This window comes from Coturnix japonica, chromosome 4 (assembly GCF_054131305.1).
Source record: "Coturnix japonica strain WE chromosome 4, WE-NBRP24, whole genome shotgun sequence".
Taxonomy (NCBI): domain Eukaryota; kingdom Metazoa; phylum Chordata; class Aves; order Galliformes; family Phasianidae; genus Coturnix; species Coturnix japonica.
In genome coordinates this window covers 49843690-49861454 of record NC_140666.1, presented here as the reverse complement: position 1 = coordinate 49861454, position 17765 = coordinate 49843690, and the positions used below count along the sequence as shown (strand labels likewise).

General features: G+C 43.8%; 1 protein-coding gene across 32 annotated transcripts in view; it reads right to left on the bottom strand.

Moving 5' to 3' along the window:
• Window positions 1-17765, bottom strand: part of SEC31A (SEC31 homolog A, COPII component) — a 31793-nt gene that overhangs the window by 12086 nt on the left and 1942 nt on the right. For 24 of the 32 annotated variants that reach the window (XM_015861544.3, XM_015861546.3, XM_015861548.3 and 21 more), the window contains exons 4-20: window positions 16525-16723; window positions 15617-15712; window positions 14926-15066; window positions 14008-14150; window positions 13243-13342; window positions 12222-12383; window positions 11870-12022; window positions 9850-10086; window positions 9234-9308; window positions 7374-7430; window positions 6586-6663; window positions 5441-5516; window positions 5089-5267; window positions 3702-3828; window positions 3404-3549; window positions 2130-2303; window positions 1562-1735 (exon numbers count right to left, since the gene is read on the bottom strand). In XM_015861544.3, coding sequence (XP_015717030.2) covers window positions 1562-1735; window positions 2130-2303; window positions 3404-3549; window positions 3702-3828; window positions 5089-5267; window positions 5441-5516; window positions 6586-6663; window positions 7374-7430; window positions 9234-9308; window positions 9850-10086; window positions 11870-12022; window positions 12222-12383; window positions 13243-13342; window positions 14008-14150; window positions 14926-15066; window positions 15617-15712; window positions 16525-16723 — 2317 coding nt within the window. The remainder of the gene's footprint in view (window positions 1-1561; window positions 1736-2129; window positions 2304-3403; window positions 3550-3701; window positions 3829-5088; window positions 5268-5440; window positions 5517-6585; window positions 6664-7373; window positions 7431-9233; window positions 9309-9849; window positions 10087-11869; window positions 12023-12221; window positions 12384-13242; window positions 13343-14007; window positions 14151-14925; window positions 15067-15616; window positions 15713-16524; window positions 16724-17765) is intronic. The other 8 variants (XM_015861551.3, XM_085546748.1, XM_085546751.1 and 5 more) reach the window with 1 other exon arrangement.

The window sequence follows — 17765 nt, the reverse complement described above, 5'->3', positions numbered from 1 at the left end:
CATGCATAGGCACAAACATCTATCTTAATGCCTTTCCTCCCTGAGCACAGGCAGAAGGAAAGCTTAGACAACTCCAGCAAGTCTTCAACTTTGCACAGTGTCACACTAGTATGGCTGATGGCAGCATAACAGTCACTGTGAAGGTCTGCATCAAGTTTTTATCACTGGAGTTATCTGTAAGATTTGTCCACCCCCTATCATTTATTAGTTGTTTCTTCTTCCAGATGAAAAATGGCACAAAATCACGTACCAAAAGGAAACTGAAGGCTAAAGGCACATTCCTATTTGGGACAATCAAGGAAATGCTGCCTCAAAACATTACCAGCCAACAAACCTGCTTTCTTAAAAGCAAAAAGGAAAAAAAAAAAAAGGATAGGATTTAAAATGTCATTTCTTTCTGTTCTGCTTCACCAAAGTACCACTGGGCACCTTTCTGACACAGCCCTGCCTGCTTGAAGTCCCTGCTGTAGCTCGTGCTTGGCATGAGCTTCTAGAGAGACCAAGGGCACTGAGAGCAACTCACTCACAGTGTGCTCCTGGGGCTTGTGATACTCCTGGCTTTCAATCACCTGCAGGGCTTTCTTCAATCATAGCTTTCCCCAGGACATAGGAGAAATGGGAACATTGTTTTGAAAATCATTGCTAAACTCACGCCATCTAGAGGTAACATGCTGCTTTCCACAGCCAAACATAGCATCTTGCTTTGTACAAGGAGGAAGGTCAGACATACAAGAAAGAATAGCTGAATTAATTATTGGCAATGATGCAAATGAAGTCAGGTGTAATTGCATTAGCGAGGTAATGCTGTATGAATGGGATAAAGGCTTTGTCCCTTCTGAATGCTGACTTGTTATCTGCCTCAAAAAAAAGGCAAAGGGACCCACAACCATTGACATAAAAAGAGGGACACAGCAAAGCCCAGCTCCCCATTGCTCTTCAGCCCTTCTTCCACCCTGATCCCATTATTCTGACAGGCAGTGTTTGAAGGGCAGCACTGGGAGACCTCTCCTGCATAGGAAGGCCAGCTCTAACATTGTGCTGAGATACTTTCAGCATTCACACAGCCAGAGCTGCCCACTGCACTGCACTCTGGCAGTGGCTGACATCCTACCTTGTAGTTCAGTGCAATGCCATCCTCAGCCCAGAAGCTAAAAGCAGAACATCCATCTCGGGTCTCCTCGGTTCTCCTCTTCCTGTCTGCATAGCTCCCTTAGTCCCATACTCACCAGGTCTTTCCCTTCTGGCACAGCTCATGTCCAGTTCTGTTCTATTGCCCCACCCGCTGTCCGTGCTACCTATGCTATGCTTGCAGTTAGCTGAGTGGCTTTCAACCTGATATTCAACCACGGGCTGCTTGGCAAGGTGTAAGAGATGTTTCCAGGCAAGGAACAAATCATCTTGACTGACTGAAGAGCAGCACAAATGATTATCCCAAGGTGCTTTCTGGGTACATATCAGAACCCCAGCTTGGACCAGAAGAAAGAAAAACAAAGTGTTCTTGCCATCATTTTCCAGAACCCAAGCATGTGATGTCTTGCACTGAATACCACAATCAATTTACCTGTTGGTAGTACTGCTGTGCTGAATTCTGAGGTCCTGGCACCTGTCCCGCCACAGGGCCAGCTCGATCCTTGGGCATGGGCTGTCTCTCATATGGTGCCTTGATGGCCTCCTGTCCTGCTGGCAACTCCCCTTGGGCTCTGCAAAGCCTGTCCCGTAACAGCACAATGTTTGGCTGCAAAAAAGACAGCAAAGGAAGGTTGAGTGCACTGACTGCCACCCAGTGAATCCCAGCAAGTGATTTACCAGCCACACACCAACAAGTTTGTGTCTCAGAAGCCTGATCTGCTTTATTTGACTCAAGTCCTTCTTGCAGAAGAAACATGGCTGGCTTACAACAACAAAAACAGCCTTGCCGGCAGACACCGTCTGCAATGACAACTGAGAAAATACATGGTAGAACAACGTCATGTACTTCTGCCAGTTCAGCAAGGTCAACGCACCAAGGGGGAAAAGCGCCGCCAGCACATCCTGAGGGGCTTTTCCAATGATAACTGCACTACACTGACATCTTTGCTTAAAGCTGGCCTATCAACAGAGAGGGAGCATCAAGCCTGAAGGCCACGTACCTGGTCAGTGTTTGCAGGCAGGAAGGTCAGAGCTGCAGCGATACTGCCCTGAGCAGCCAGGAGGTTGGCATACTGACTCATCTTCTCAGCCAAAAGGGCCCCCACAGCATTAGGGTCCACAGCCTGGGTGAGCTGTACAGCCTTGCGTAGGATCACCACCTTCTCTATTAAATCCTAGAAGAACGGGTCAAAGAAAACAGGGAAATGAGAAGAGCAGGGGGAAGGAGGTCCTGGCTAACGTGCTCCTCAGCAACCCTGCAGAACCCCTCTCATTCAGTGAGAAGCCCAAACTTCTGCATTACATTAGAAGGTGCTGCAAACATTAATTTACCAACATCAACGTTCAAACCCTCTTTTAAATCTTGCTTTGGATGTGTAGGACACTTCCAAAAAGTTGCAAGTGCAGAAAAAGAAAAATCAAGTAAAATTTCAAATTATTCCATTTCCTTCAATCTTCTAAAGATAGAGAGGGGTATGGCCAGGCAGCATTACTTTGAGTTCTCTCACAAACTTGTCCTTCAAAGGCCCTGAACAGATGGAAGAAACTAAGATTATACCATAAAATAAATTATTCAATAACTGCTTCATCTCACTGTCATCAATCCTCCTATTCCCCCAAGATATTTGCTATATATGATCTCTCGCTGCCGGAAACCAAACCTCATACATGCAAACCCCTGGAGAAAACACTCATATGAACCTTCCCACGGCTTCTCTTGCAATTTAAATCATTTATTAGATTCCTCCTCTGTAATGTCTAAGTGATCTATTCCAAAAGCAGAAACGTCCAAAGTGCATCTATCACCAAAAATGTGAACACTCAAAGTCACTTCTTTATAAAAACACTTAGTGCTACAGCTACCTACGGGCCCTCTACACAGGAAGTATATTAGTGTGACCACCAACAATGGAGCAGACCTTGGGGCTATTTTGTTTCACAACACATTTTCTGATATCATATTACAAGTTATTTCTGCTAAAAGTACCCATTCCAGAATCAAAACGTTTGCATCTTGATATACACACAGCTATTGTCTCCAGGGAGGCGATACAGTCACCACCCCTGGAGGTGTTCAAGAAGTGTGGAGATGTGGCACTGAGGGTCATGGTTAGCAGGCATGGTGGGGATGGGATGGGGTCAGAATAGATCATCTTAGAGGTCTTTTCCAACAGTTATGATCCTATGAACAAAGCTCTACCCTCAGCCATTTGATTTAAGTGCCATATGATCCCCATGCATTACTTCCAACATCCTTTGTCATGGACGTACTGACCTGAAGAGACAAGGGGCTGTTTCCATCCTGAACTTTGCTCCAGCAGGAAACAAGCTTTTCCACATTGCCAGCGCAAATGTAGCAGAGACAAGCCTGTGTCCGCAGCAAGCTGTCCCCCTCACTCTCCAGTCTGTTACCCAGGAGATCTAAGGAAAACATTAGTCAAGACAATGCTGGTTAACCACTTTGCAGATCCCACCTTGCATTATGGCATTTTACCTGAAGGACAACAACAGTGCAAATGCAGAGTTTTGTAGTAAGTGGGATAAATATCATCTAGTCTGCAAGGCTTCCTTACCGCAAAGGGCTGCAAACTCATCTGGCCTGGCATAAGTGAGCACAGCAGCCAAAGCCTCTCTCCAATTCTGTAGATCACAAGACTGCACAATCTCCTTCCAGTTCTTTGTTACAACTGCAGTGATGAGCTGGAGCCGAAGAAGAGACCACAGTTAAGATTTTGGTAGCATTTCTTTTGATACAGTACAATTTGAATATTCAAGTGTAACCAGGGCTGTGGCAGGTGTGGTACTGCAAGTCAAAAGCTCCACAAGAGTCAACTTTATTCTCAAAGGGGGCCACTGAAAAATCACAGAACAAGCTCAGGTATCACAGGCCAATTACTCTTACTAGAGAACGTGCAACAAAATACAGACATCTCTGCAAGCTGGGATTGCTGCAGATGGTCTTTCTTCAGCACTGGTTTTGTAGATGAAGATGCATTATGCCAAATATTGAGCCACAGACCTTCTACACAAAGCCCAGCAAGAAGCATTTTTTTGTGAAGTTCACTGTTTTATTCAGCTTTAAGCTCTCGGTGTCAAGCGAGAGGCAGTTGAGAGCCCTGCTCAAAGCAAGAAGCCAATTAGCAGCAATACCCCTCAGCTGGCTCTAGTGCCCCTACCCTTCACACATGTACTCGAGTCATCTCTTCACAATTACCAAAAGCAAAACTTCGGTTTCTTTCATCAGGAACTTTGCTTCCAGCGATTCTGCTTCTCACAAAAGGCAGACTTGGCAGCTGTGCTGCTATTTAGTGAACAAAGCCCTTGTCATGCCAAGAGTTTCAGCTCAGAAACAGCTGAACAAACAGTAGGCATGACATTTGGGACCGGAAAAGAAACAAACACCTGAACAACAACTATAAACAACTGCAAGGTCAACACTCACTTCTTAGCACAGATAACAGCTCAACTCTCCATGAAAACATTTTTCTCCATAGGATGAACTGCAGTAAAGAACACATCCACCATCCACTACAAAGCTCTCCTAAGTTTAGGCCAACCACAGGAAAATAGCTAAACGGGCAGAGAAAACCTGCAGAGATTTTTCCTCTTTTCATTCATCTGCTACTAAAAATGCCAACTATTCCTGTCTGAAACTGGATCACAGATGGTGACCAACAGAATTCTACCTCTGGGCTGCAGCCTGTGAGGCCGGGTGCCCAAACTCCTGAAATGACCATCTTTGGCAGCAGTCAGCCCTGCTCTAGGAAAGCACCATCCAGGTACTGTGCCTCTTCTTTCCTTACCAATAAACTGTATTAATACTTGGGCTCTGAGATTGTGTAGAAGACTTGAACATTTATCAGCTTACCTCTGACCTATAAAAAGGCAGGAAAACTTATAAGGTGAAAAAGAGGCTGCCAAAAGCCTATGTGCCTGTTGGCTCTTAGCAGAAATACATACCCTGGTGATTTTGCTCTGTATCTTAGAAAAGTACTTTTCCTGTGTCCTAGAAAGCAGCTCTTGTCCACCAGCAATGGCCAAGATAATGGCATCAGCCATGCGATTATCGTGCAAGCAGAGATCTACGGCGCTCTCAAAGTTACCAGTCAGCAAAGCCTGGGTAATCAAACCATCCACATCTGCAAGAGAGCAGTTCATTTTCAAATGATGGTATAAAATGAATTCAAAAAGCAACAGCTGGTGATTCCATCCAGTTCTGCCATAACCTTGTCTGCAAAGTAATCTGATGTAGGAAAGGTATAATCCCTATGTAATTAAATATAAATTTATATATATAAATATATATTTATACCTCCACTGACAGAGATATTAAAAGTCTTCCTTGCAGATCCCAAGTCTTCAGTTTCTTGTTTGTTGTCCTTGGCCCTCTAACGGAAAGGAAAAGCAAAATTTTTGAGATCACATATACTTTTGGAATACACACACATAGCCTTAAAAACCCGGCTCTTGCACTATAAGGTAAGGCAGACCTCCAGACTGCCAGTCATCTAAAGGGTCATTCACTCAGAAGAGCATCAGCTTCCTTTAGTGACTGCACAAAGTCACTGAGAAAATCCTAGATTTATCAAAAGACTTACAGTGTGTGTAAATGTGCCATTATACAAGCACTCTTGGTTTGGTCTTGTTTTTTCCTACAACAGATGCCAAGCTGGGGGGAGGAATAACACTGAAACAACCTGATCTACTGTCATCAAAGGCTTATGCAAGCAGAAGTGCACCAGCCCACCCACCAACCACAAATACCACCCAGCTCTTGGGTACTGCTTTGTACAGGTGTACCCAAGGCCCACAAACACACAAACCCCCCAAGGCAAAACAACCACCAGAAGATCAGATATATCCTCCCTTCTCTTTCACTTACAGCCCCCAGCAGTAACAGTCTCCCACAGTGCTACCAAGGTTGCACTTTATCCCTTCAGGTGCAAACGGGCTGGCACTGGGATGCCAGTGAGAGTGATGCTGAGAACTGATATTCCCACCACAACAGCTACATTACTGCAAAAGGTTGTATCTAGAATCAGAGCAGTAATAAGCCGACTGCTTGGTAATTATTAACCCGAGGGAGAGAAGAAAGCAGTTAGGAAAGGCATTAAAAGAGAAATTCATTAGAGTTGTGGTAGGAGATCATTTAGTACGTGTTAGGTAAATGTCAGAGTGAAAAATGAGAGTGGATGGAAGTCCTTGGCTCTGGTGCCAACTGAACTGTTACAAAATGAACTTGTCCTTCAACGCCACCAAAATCTATTCTAGTGTTGGCCAAGACTGATAAGAAAACCCCATGGAACTTAACAAGAGCCCACACATTATTCATTCTCAATAACACTTGTACATCCACAGATAATAGCAGGAAAAAAGGCAAAAAGATGAAATGTTCTTAAGAGTAACAAAGTAAATACACAGGAGGTCAACAGGGTTAGTCTAGAGGACAATAGATACCTCTCCCAAGAAATGCTCCTCTGCAGTCTGGCCTTCATCCCCTTTGTTCAGTAAAGGCACATCAGATTCTGTGGGAGCCTTCAGCAAAGAGAAGATGTCACAATAAAGAAGAAAGCCAGACAAGAGAAAGAAAGAAGTAATTTGCACTGCAGAGAATAGCCAACTTCTCATCAAAGTCAGAGCCAGTCTGCAAAGCAGAGAAACGAATTGACAGTATATGCACAAATACAATGAACATGGCAGAAACCCTCTATCTCCTTGCTTTTTGCTATTGCATGGTAAAACTTCTCAGCTTAGTTGCTTAAGAATGTGTAGCCTTTTTTTTCCCCCCACCATTAGGCAGCTACACGTGACATCCAGATTGTGTAGAGCACAAGCAGCACCAGCATCCTTTGAGTTAGTCAGTCAGGAAAGCATTACAGATGCACATTCCCAAGTCTGTTTGTTTGTTTTTACCCCTAAAGCCTGTGTTGCTCTTGACACCAGCTGGCAGGCAGGCAAAGCTCTGCACAACTTCACAGGAACATACTTTGCAACAGAAGGCTACACACAGGTAGCAAAAGAGCAAGAGGGAAGGATATCTGAGACTTGGGACTTGATATCTTGGGACTGACAGCCTGCTGCTAAAAAACAAGGGGAAATGAGGGGAAAATAGTAGTCCTGTTTTCTCTAAACAGAGATGTTCATCCTATTGAATGCAGCCACTCATCATGCTCTGGATTGAAACCGACTTATTCTGGGGCACTCTAATACTATGTGTGGAGTTGAATGTGCATTCATTTGCTTACCTCTCCCAGTTCGCCATCTGCACAACACTCTTTATTCAGATTCAGAGCTGATGTAATCTGAAAAGAACCAAGATTTGTTAAGGAAGTGCCCTTTTCCTTTAGAGACAGACTACTCTCAGACTCCACAATTAATAAATGTAGCTGGTATGCTGCTTGCAAAACAGTTAACATGAAGTTAGAGCCATTTTCTCAGTCTGGTGATGGAATTACAACTAAGCCCTGTGCACCCCAATCTCTGATGGAAACAAGAGCTGCTCTGTGCCTTTAAACCTTTTATTGTTAACCTGAGGGCCTCAAACCTCACTAGGGCTGCTGGAAACCACACTAATAAAAATAATATCAGAGCATACATGAAGAAACCCTCTGTGTGCCCTGAGGAGGGAATAACGTAGCAGTAACAATCTTGCTGGAGCAACAAACTGGTTTGAAAGCAGTTTCCAGACACAGCAGGCACGTGGCCTTGTGGTAGGACTTTCCAATGTACATCAGAGTTCAAATTCCCAGCTTTTACCACTTGCCAAGACAAATCATGACTCCGGATTCATTCTGGGGCCCTTAAAACTGCATGAAATGTAATGAATGGAATTTAAAATATAGGCAGAAGATATATTAGTTGGAGCTGTTTTCTTGTGTTTTGTTTTCTTCCATTTCTGATCATATGTGTAAGACAAATGATAAATGAAAAAGTTTAGATCCAAGGACAAACTGCCAGCAAAAACATTGTCTATAATCCTAAGTTTAGCATTTAATTGGTAAACAGTGTCATTTTTATGGAGATGCTTTCAAAACAAAATGTTAGCTTGACACAATAGCAATAAATCAGACATTCAAAACCATTCCATCACAACTGGGAAAGCATTTGACAAGTTCCCGAGCTCAGCACTGCAAGCAGCTAAGAGTCACAATGTGCAGCATCACACCACCAAGCTAAGAATGTTCTTCCACCTCCATTTCCAAGAAATAGAAATTGCTTCCTGATAATTCAGACTTTGCCTTTCCAAATGTAGCCGTGTGTGATCTCGGTTTTCTTTTATCTTAATTATGAGTGACATCCCACACAAAAAATGACTATTCTAGGCTTGTCAGAATGCTTACAGCATACCTGTCTGACCTGCTGGCTTCATATTCTTGATGAAAATTTTCTGCTCCTATATATTTAACTGTATTATATGTTTTACATGCAGCTCAAGACAATTTCCTCTACACTCAATATGGCCCAGGTAAGACAAAAAGTCAGACACTCATGGCTTATGAGTTCCTGAATCAAAAAGCCTAAGAACAGATCAGATTCAGCGGTGATACAAAATAAGGGTGTCTCTTCAATCAAATCACATGGACAAATCATATCAGATACCAAAGCTTCTGGATGGGCAAAAATTTCTCATGGGAAGCTCAGATGTAGAATGGACTGTGAAGTCTGTTGGCTGCTTTGTACAGCTCATTGTAGAGCTGTATTCCAAGATGGCTTAACTAACAAAATGCCTAAAGCAAATTGCGATTGCTGTAAGAATTCCAAAATTACTCAAGATATTCAGTCCTCTCTGATACAAAGGAATTCCACAAATAACACAAATACTCGAGTCTGCCATGTTTGTACAGAAGATCCTGCAGCACTGCTAACACTTGTATCTACAAGCTATTAGGAAAGTTCAGACGCTGACAAATGCTACCTGCTGAGAAACACACTGAAAACAGCATTGTAGAAAGAAGTTTATTGTGCTGGAATAGCCTGTGGCTATCACTAATGGCTCTTACAATATCCCACACATAAATGAATACCTTGATTATACAAGGCTGTACTTGGCAGATAAATCCATCAGCAAAGTATTTAACACAAGCACAGCTCTCAGGCACGCTTACCTTATTCCTCAGATCATCTTTCCTGTATCCCAGCAGCTCAAGATATTTAGAACGTGAATCCTCTTCAAAGTTCACCTTCAAAAAAAAGAAGACTAGATTGCAATGCATGATTTCCATACACTCACCCACTGACTTTTCACTTAATTGAAAAACATAATCAGTGAGAGCCAGCAACTGACAAGAAAGCATTAAGGAAAATAAAACAAAAACCCAACAAGGTCTTCAGTGAACTGAGCATCTGAGCAGGTAGGCAAGACTTCAATCTGATTATTGCAGGTAAACTGTGCATACCTGCTTCATTTGGGATCTTTTAAATGTTCATAGTAAACAGTGAAGCACTTAAAAGATGTAGTGAAAGGGAATGACAAAAACAGAGGATGCCTCTTCCAAGTCCTTGTTGCTCTCATGGTCACCTATGAAGCCTACAAAGACCTCAGGCTCTAAGGACCCTCATTTTTCTGTTGGGCTACCCTACTAAAAGAGATTACAGGCACCAGAGTCCACACTCATCATTCCCAACATCTCTTCTGCTAGAACACTGTAATGTGGAGAAGAAATCCTTATTGCAATGACTTTCCCTGTTAATGAAAACTCCTGGACTGCTCTCTATTGTTACCTTTAGGAAGGCCCACACGTTTCTCTCAAAGTCAGCCTGGGCCACATCGATTTTCTTCTGGCAGTAGCTGACAAAGCCTTCAGACTGCACAGCCTCCTGCAGCTGGGTTGAACGTGCCAGGAACTCCTTCTCTGTAATGACCTGACTCACATAGACATAGTGACGCTGCGGCTGCTGATCAATGCCTGGCTGCTGTTGAGGCTTGGCATTCTCAAATGTAACCAGCTTGCCTCCAAACTGGAATAAAGACACAAGCAGAGCATGTAAAAATGCAAGTACACACTTGGATATGTGTGAAAAAACTACGCATACATAACACACGCACGTGTTTTCATTTGATACATAAATGATCATTCAGCAGACAAATATCAGCTTGTATCACCACCCCACATTCCCATGCAATAAAGCAGCTCGCTGGATAAGTGTGTGTGAGACCTGAGAAATGGGTCTGTGAGTATCTGGTGCTATGACAGTGCTGTACAAGGTGTGGCAGCAGTTAATTTTGTTCACTGCAGCCCATGCAGTGCTATGTTTTGGACTGGTGATCGAAATAGCGTTGACACCACACCCCTGTTTTAACTGTTGCTACATGACAGTTACACCACATCAGAGTCTTCTGTGTCTCAAGCTCCCCCTCCAGCAAGGAGTGGAGGAAATGGGGGGACATCTTGAGTTATGGCATTTCTCTTACCAAATACCCACTATGCATGATGAAGCCCTGCTTCTTCAATGCTTAAACATCTGCATGCCAGTAGGAAGGGGTGAACGTATTCCTTCCTCCTTTGCTTCCACATGCAGCTTTTGCTTTATCTATTTAAACCGGCTTTATCTCAATTAATGAGTTTTCTCACTTTTAACCTTCTGATTCTGTACCTAATCCAACTGTAAGAGAGCCAGTGGGCAGGTAAAAGAGGTTCAGGGGCTTACTAGGGTTAGCCCACAACACACTAAAAAACCCTATGCATCATTAAATAGGTGCTCAAGTATCATGTGTACCCTACTTACAGCAGCCTGTTTACAAATTCAAACAATTTCGGCATTGAATTGAATTGAAATTTAGAAAGAAATAAAACCAACAGAAAGGAAAGGAAAAAAAAACAACATTAAATGGTGCCTAGAATACGATTTCATTTTATAGCTTAAAGTCAACTGACACAGGCCAGACCAAAGTGAGAATTACAAAAAGCATGGCCAAGAAAGAGGCTAACAAACTGGAAAACCAGGACAAGGAAATAAACTTATAAAAAGACACATCAATCAGTGGCTAGGCAATATTGCTTCTACTTGAGAGGAGAAAAGCTGCATTTAATTTGCGGATGAGATGACGAATAAGAAGACACACTGATAAAAATAAAGGCAGTACTTTGGCACAGCAATCCATTTCAAATAGACTGTCTGCCTAGAAAACTTTATGAATTCTCTTGGGAAACAGCCTCAGAGTCCAGAAAGCAAGGCACTGGTGGAGCTGAAGAGCAAATGACCCCGCTCTCATGAAAAGCAGGGCCTTGCCTGCCTGTCATACAGCTTCTCTGCAACTCCTACAATGAGAGAGGAGCCCAGGCCTGTGTGCTGTTTCAGGGGCTCCTGCTACCTTCCATCAGAGCGTACCTACTTATCTTTCTCCACGCTGAGCCATATAATGCCTACAGACTGGACTGAAATCTCAGCTAGTTGCCCAACTTGACCCTTCCAATAATACATTTGTTTATTCAAAGCAAACACTACACAAGTAAAAGCAAAGCCCTCAATTCCAAAACAGAAAGAAGTGCCTCTGGGCAACACAATGCCTCCCCATTTCTTTCTCCAAGCATTTTTGTCATGCTTTTGCTGGCATGCTGTCCAAATGCCCAGTCCAGATGCTGTTTTGAGCATCTCCCGTCACCCCAGCAAACAGGGCACACTCTCATGATGTGGAACACAATGACAAATTCCCCTGTTTCAGATGTGCTTTGCAGGTGCCACCACTACCTGTATCTCCCTCCTGCCTGGCCAGCTGTGCCCAGACACGGTCCCTACTCACAGAGAACGATGCTCCCACAGGTCGCCGGATCCATTTGGGGGGTTTCTTTAGGGGCAGAACGACGCTCTGTGGTGCAGTCTGCTGGGGAAGCTGCAGGGGTGGGAGAGGCTGTCCTGTCCCAAACGGATCAAGGTTCCCAAATGAGGATGAAAGCTTTGAAAATAAAAAGGGGTGGAAAAAAACCACAAAACCTAGAGTGAGACATCATCTCCAATAAACTGAACTGTTTCTTTTTTCTACAGCAGATTAGTACTCCTGCAAGCACACAGTTGGGACACCCTCCAAAGGCTACCCACAAACCCATGCTTTATCCCCTTTCTAACCATTTTCTTAGCTTCATGCTTCTCAGTACCTGGTCAACGTGCTTCTGCCTCAACCCATCTGTGCTGCCTCCCATGATAGAGTAAATGCTGATCCGTCCATCGAATGCAGCTGCAGAGAGGATGGCAGGGTTTCTGGGACACCACTGGATGTCAAAGCACCACTGCATGTTTGTGGGCAACTCATAGAGAACCTGGGCAGCAAAAACAAGTCTGGTACATCAGAGTGAATATGAAATACCATGAGCAGCAACAGCAACTTTCCTGTGTGCCCAGAGACGAAGCTGCTCTTCTTGCTCCCCAGCAGCCCCCATGTCACCAAATACACACAATGTGACAATGAGCAGGACGTGACAATCCAACAACACACACCACTGCTTTATCTCCTATTCCCATTGACTTTTCTGTTTATTCCACATATGGCCAGCTAAGCAGGTAGTGTATTTCTGTGCTGCATGTGCAGCTACTGACTTGGCTCTGTGCATTGTGATGAGCTGCTGGAACTCGTGGTAACTCATCCACAAAACATGGGAACACACCCAGGCTCCAAAGGCAGTCTGTTCTGGGGGATAACTGGGAGAGTTAAAACCTATGCTGCTCCCAGCAGTTTCTCCTGGCCCAGAACAGACAAGTTTAACACTACAAGAGACATTTAATCTCAAAGAAAGGATTTGTTCTTTGCTTGTCTACTAAAGTTTTGCTGAGGGGGCCAAGCAGTAACTGCTTCACTGTCTCCCAGGAAAAGGTTTTTATTTTACGTCAAACTATACAGTATGAGTCACCCAAACGTAGAGCTCCCCAGCTCAGGATCCAGCTTGGATCACACACCTGCTATCCCACCTTTTGCCTTACACTTCTGCAGCCAAGTCTGGATTCTGACAGCACATCTCTCCCTGTCTGCAGAATGATCTTGCCCACACAACAAGCAAGAAGTCCATATTGCAAAAATTAGTGAAAGTGCTTGAAAACAGATCAACTGCTCTTAAATTGTTACTTTACATAACACCATGACACCCCCAAACAGTTCTTCAGTAAGTGATGTGCATACAGTACCTCGCCCGTGTTAGGGTTTGAACACAGTATTTTGGCATCCTTCCCACAGCTTAGTAGCAGCTCTGAATCTGCCATACTCCAAGCAATGGCCAATATACCCCTGTGTGAGAAGTCACAACCAAGAAACAGATTAATACAAATGCAAAATGGTGATACAGCATGTTTGTAAGCAAGTTGCTACAGTAGCTGAGCAGTCTACGTCAAAATGTCCTCCCCACTCCTTCCTCTGTTTTTTGCATGAGTAGCTGTAAAGGTACAGTCACCATAAATAAAATTCAATTAAATAAAATTAAATTCAACACTTCTGTATGCAGATATGGTTACCAATCCACTCAAATGGTTCGACTGATTGTACCATCATTAACACATTTCATGCAAACTAATAGGTTGAAACAGTGATTATCAAGTCTGACAGCTTCTTATTAGCAGAAAATCTGTATCAGCTGAGCCACTGGCAGCAGTTTTGGCGGTAGCTGCAACACAGACACTGCTGCTCTTTATGTAAATCAATCTACTGCCGACCTTGCAGTCCAGCTGCTTCTCAAACAGAACAGAAGCAAACCAGGAACTTCAGTTAAAGTTATTTTTAATGTGAGGCCCATTCCCTTTCCAGCCAGCAGTATCCAACACTGCTTGCTGCTGGAAAGTGGCTCCACCTAAGCAAGCATTGGTAGGGAACCACACAAACAGTGAGATGAACTAACTGCTATAGTCATAAACAGTGTGAACATTAAAGAGCAGCAGGTCGCAACAAGCGTCTCGTACCTCGTATGGCTTTCCAAAACACGCAGTGGAGAGGAGGTAAATCTAAGGTCCCACATCTGAATCACGGGTAACCTGTCATCCTCCGAAGCCAAAACCATCTGGGTAGCAACATCGGGGTGCCAGGCCAGGCCCGAACAGTGCATCTAAGGGATAACATTGTGCCACAGCACAGGGTAACCACATAGTGCTAAAGGACAGAAGGCCACCAGTGTAAATAGATTTGCAAGGAAAACACAATCTCAAGATGCCAATTAGCAGCTGTACTTCTGGATGTTGCTTCTGACTGCACTGAGATTGGGATACTGTCCTCATCTCCACGAGCGAGACTTGGAGTGAGATCCTGAAGGCTCACCTGTTTGTAACTGTTTTAATCCAAGAATACTGTAAAAGCAGCTGAACAGAGTTTTTTCACTACTTTAGTATTTATTGGTATTTTAATAAAAGCCATCATTACGCAGAGGGTATCATCACATGAGTGCTCCATCAAAGCATTACAATTACACAGTGGAAACAGCTTACTGTACTGCTATTACGTCAAGGAACAGATATGTAAAATATGAAGTTAGGAAGCTTATCTGAGCAGGAATGCAGTGACCAAGCAGCTCATTCAGGAGCACACATATGTAAATTTTATCCCGAACTTGCTACACCCTCAGTGTTTTTATAGCAATACTCACATTTATAACAAATCATACAAATATTTCACTCTCCACAAGCTAAGTGGGCTCTTTTCTGTATTGACAGCATGGGAGGTGTGATGGCTTTAAGCATATGGGAGTAGGGGTAATCAGCTCATGGGTTAAATTCTTCTGTGATGTTCCATCACCAAGACCTATCCTTGCCAAGCTCTGCCAGTGACATCCAAGCCACCTGCACATCCCTATAAGTACCCATGCAGTTGTGCCAGAGCTAACTCACCCGGTTGTTGTGGTCGCTGACTTTGATGATAGGTTCGTTCTTCCTGAGATCCCACACGGTAGCTCGTCCGCTGGGGCTGGCGGAGGCCAGGATGTGCTGGACTTGCCTGTTCCACGCAATGCAGCTGATGTCTTCAAGAGGCTGCCACACAAACAGCACAGCCTGTCACACCCTTTCCAAAATGAGGTCTTAAGGAGTGGGGAAAGTTTGTTAGCTTTTCTACTTCCTTCCACCAGAACGGAAAAGCAATGCTAACCCAGCCCTTCTTGGCGCACTGCATTCCCTAAAGTCAATAAGCACATGGACTAAAAGACTGCACAGCTTAAAAACAGACCTCCCAGCACAGAAAATCCTACACAGGAATCCTTAACAAAAGCAAGCTTCCTTCAAAATGACCACATGAAAACAAACTAAAGCCACTCAGGAACAACATGCAGCAAAGGAACTTGGTTTTACTTACATTAATATGAAGGTATTCATTATTTGTTTTACCACATAGCCTGTAACTAACACTGCCAGAAATGCAGCTCACTGTTAATTGCAATTAACTGATACTCAAGTTAAATTTTAACATTCTCCCCCACCCCCAGGCAGCTTCAAAGCTGTCGGTCTTAATGAGCTCACATCCTAAGTAACATTCGTGTTTTCCATTAGTTTACTCTGCAGTATTTCATGAATACCTATCTAGTACCTGTGTCTTTGCTCCCGGAGTCATCGGTGTGGCAAAATTATTTAAGTCCCAGATATAGATTTCAGACTCATTAGCACCAGAGGCCACCAGATTAGTCTGTAAGACACGTTAAAATATGGTAAGAGTATTTTCAGCACCAGCTTTTGCAGTCTTAGCCACAGACCGACAAGTCTGTGCCAATTTCTTCTTAAGGGAAAAGCAGCAACACCAGAGATTGAAGATAAATGCCAAGTAAGTAAAGGAACTACCCACACCAAATCAGACCAGTGCGCCAAGAATAAGATTTCTGTCTCACTGAGGGTTCCTCCGCTGCATGGCAAACATGTGAAGAAGCTACAGCCACAGAGGGCCCAGTGCTGACATTTCTAGGATAGAGCAGATGGGGAAGCAGCACTTTGCCCCAGGGCAGGGCTGGCTGGAGGGAACATGGCACTTGAGCCTCCAGCCCAATCCTGTGGCCAGGATGCAAACATCCAGGCAGTGTGATGTGGTTTAGTGGCATCGAGCACCCTTTGTCTGCATCCTACAGCCGCTGACATGCAAGTCCTTACTTCATAAGGGACAGAAAGAGAGGAAGCTCTTCAGAGAAGGCACAATGAACAAAGGGTGGCCTTGCTAAAAGTAAGTGTGTATAGACAGAAGCGTTATTTAGGAAACAAAATCAACTCAGTTCTCATGCAGCTGGTGGGGGGCTGAGGAAAAGCTGACCCGCTGAATCTAGAAGCAACTAAACTCTCATCAGCAAGTGAGAAAAGCTTGAGAGTTCTGCCTTAAGAGGCCACACCACAGTGTATTTGCTCTGACTCCCTTTTCCAAGTGACAATATTTAGAGCTGTGTATGGCAACAATCTGTTAAAACAGGCCACTCATCCATGACTGAACATGATAAACAACAACCAAAAACCCACCTGAAACATGTTGACATCAAGTGCTCTCACTGGTCCCGTGTGCTTGTCCTTCTGAGCAATTATCACTTCGGATTCTCCAGCTATGATTTTAGCTGGGTCATACAGAATGACATTCCCATTCTCACCCCCAGCAATCAGGACTCCAGAGACTCTCTCGCCTGCGGTCATGCTGTGAGGCCCCCAGATCAGCTTGTGGTATCTGCATGACAGACAGACACAGGCTGCAGCCATCCAATACCATAATACGAGCAATAAGCCTGGAGGTGAGCCTCTGCTATCTGTGGGCAGCTGTTTGTACAAGGGAGAGAAAAACAGATGGAGCTGGAAAAGAACTCCCAAGCCTTTTCCTCATCAGTGCTCTTGGAAGTGCAAATATTCCATCTGTAGAACTAGATGCTCAGCAAATAACTTACTCACATCAGAAACACGTCACTTGGACCGCTATCTATTTCCCAAGCTGAATTAGAAGAATCAAATACACTTCCACAAGCCCTTTCAAGCCTCCGTGTCACTGCACAAAAAAAGTCCCCACACATATTTCCTTCAAACCAAACTTGTTAAATAAACAAGACGGCATTCCTGGGTATTCGACCACATAAAGCATGTTTCTTCTACATATAACAACATACTACCACATCACAGATGTTAGGCAAGCAGAAAGATTACACCACACTGATGAGCTACTTTATGGTATCAGGCAAACCCTTTCTCTGGGTATCCTGATTTCTGTAATTCAGCGTGTAACTAGGCAAGGGTAGAAGAAATGGAACAATCAACAGAGAGGATTAGTATTGTACTGTCAGCAACATTCAACAGGCCTTAAGTATCCTAAAAGAAAGCAGAAAAGTCTGAGGAACAAAAATGAATTAATCGTGCAATCGTTTTCCTTTTGCACTTTGCCCTTTCCAAGATACGGTTCTATAACAGCCCCTAGAAATTTTCCATGGGAGGACAAGTAACAGAACCTGTTACCACATTCATCTTCTGTCTATTTCTCCACCTGCCCATTTAATTTGTAAGTCATTTTCTGGGGGCAAAGTCAAACACTCAAAGGAAGCACTCTTAAAGGAGTTCAGCATACTGCCTCTAAGAAGTGTATTTTGAAACCCAGTAAAGCAAAAGCCAGTTAGTAAGCTCTGAAAAGTATCAGTTATATTTCAAATGGGTTAAGAAAAGGCAAAATCCAGGTTCAAACTCCTCACTCTGCTGCCAGTGGATCACTAAGGAGTATCAACAGCAGC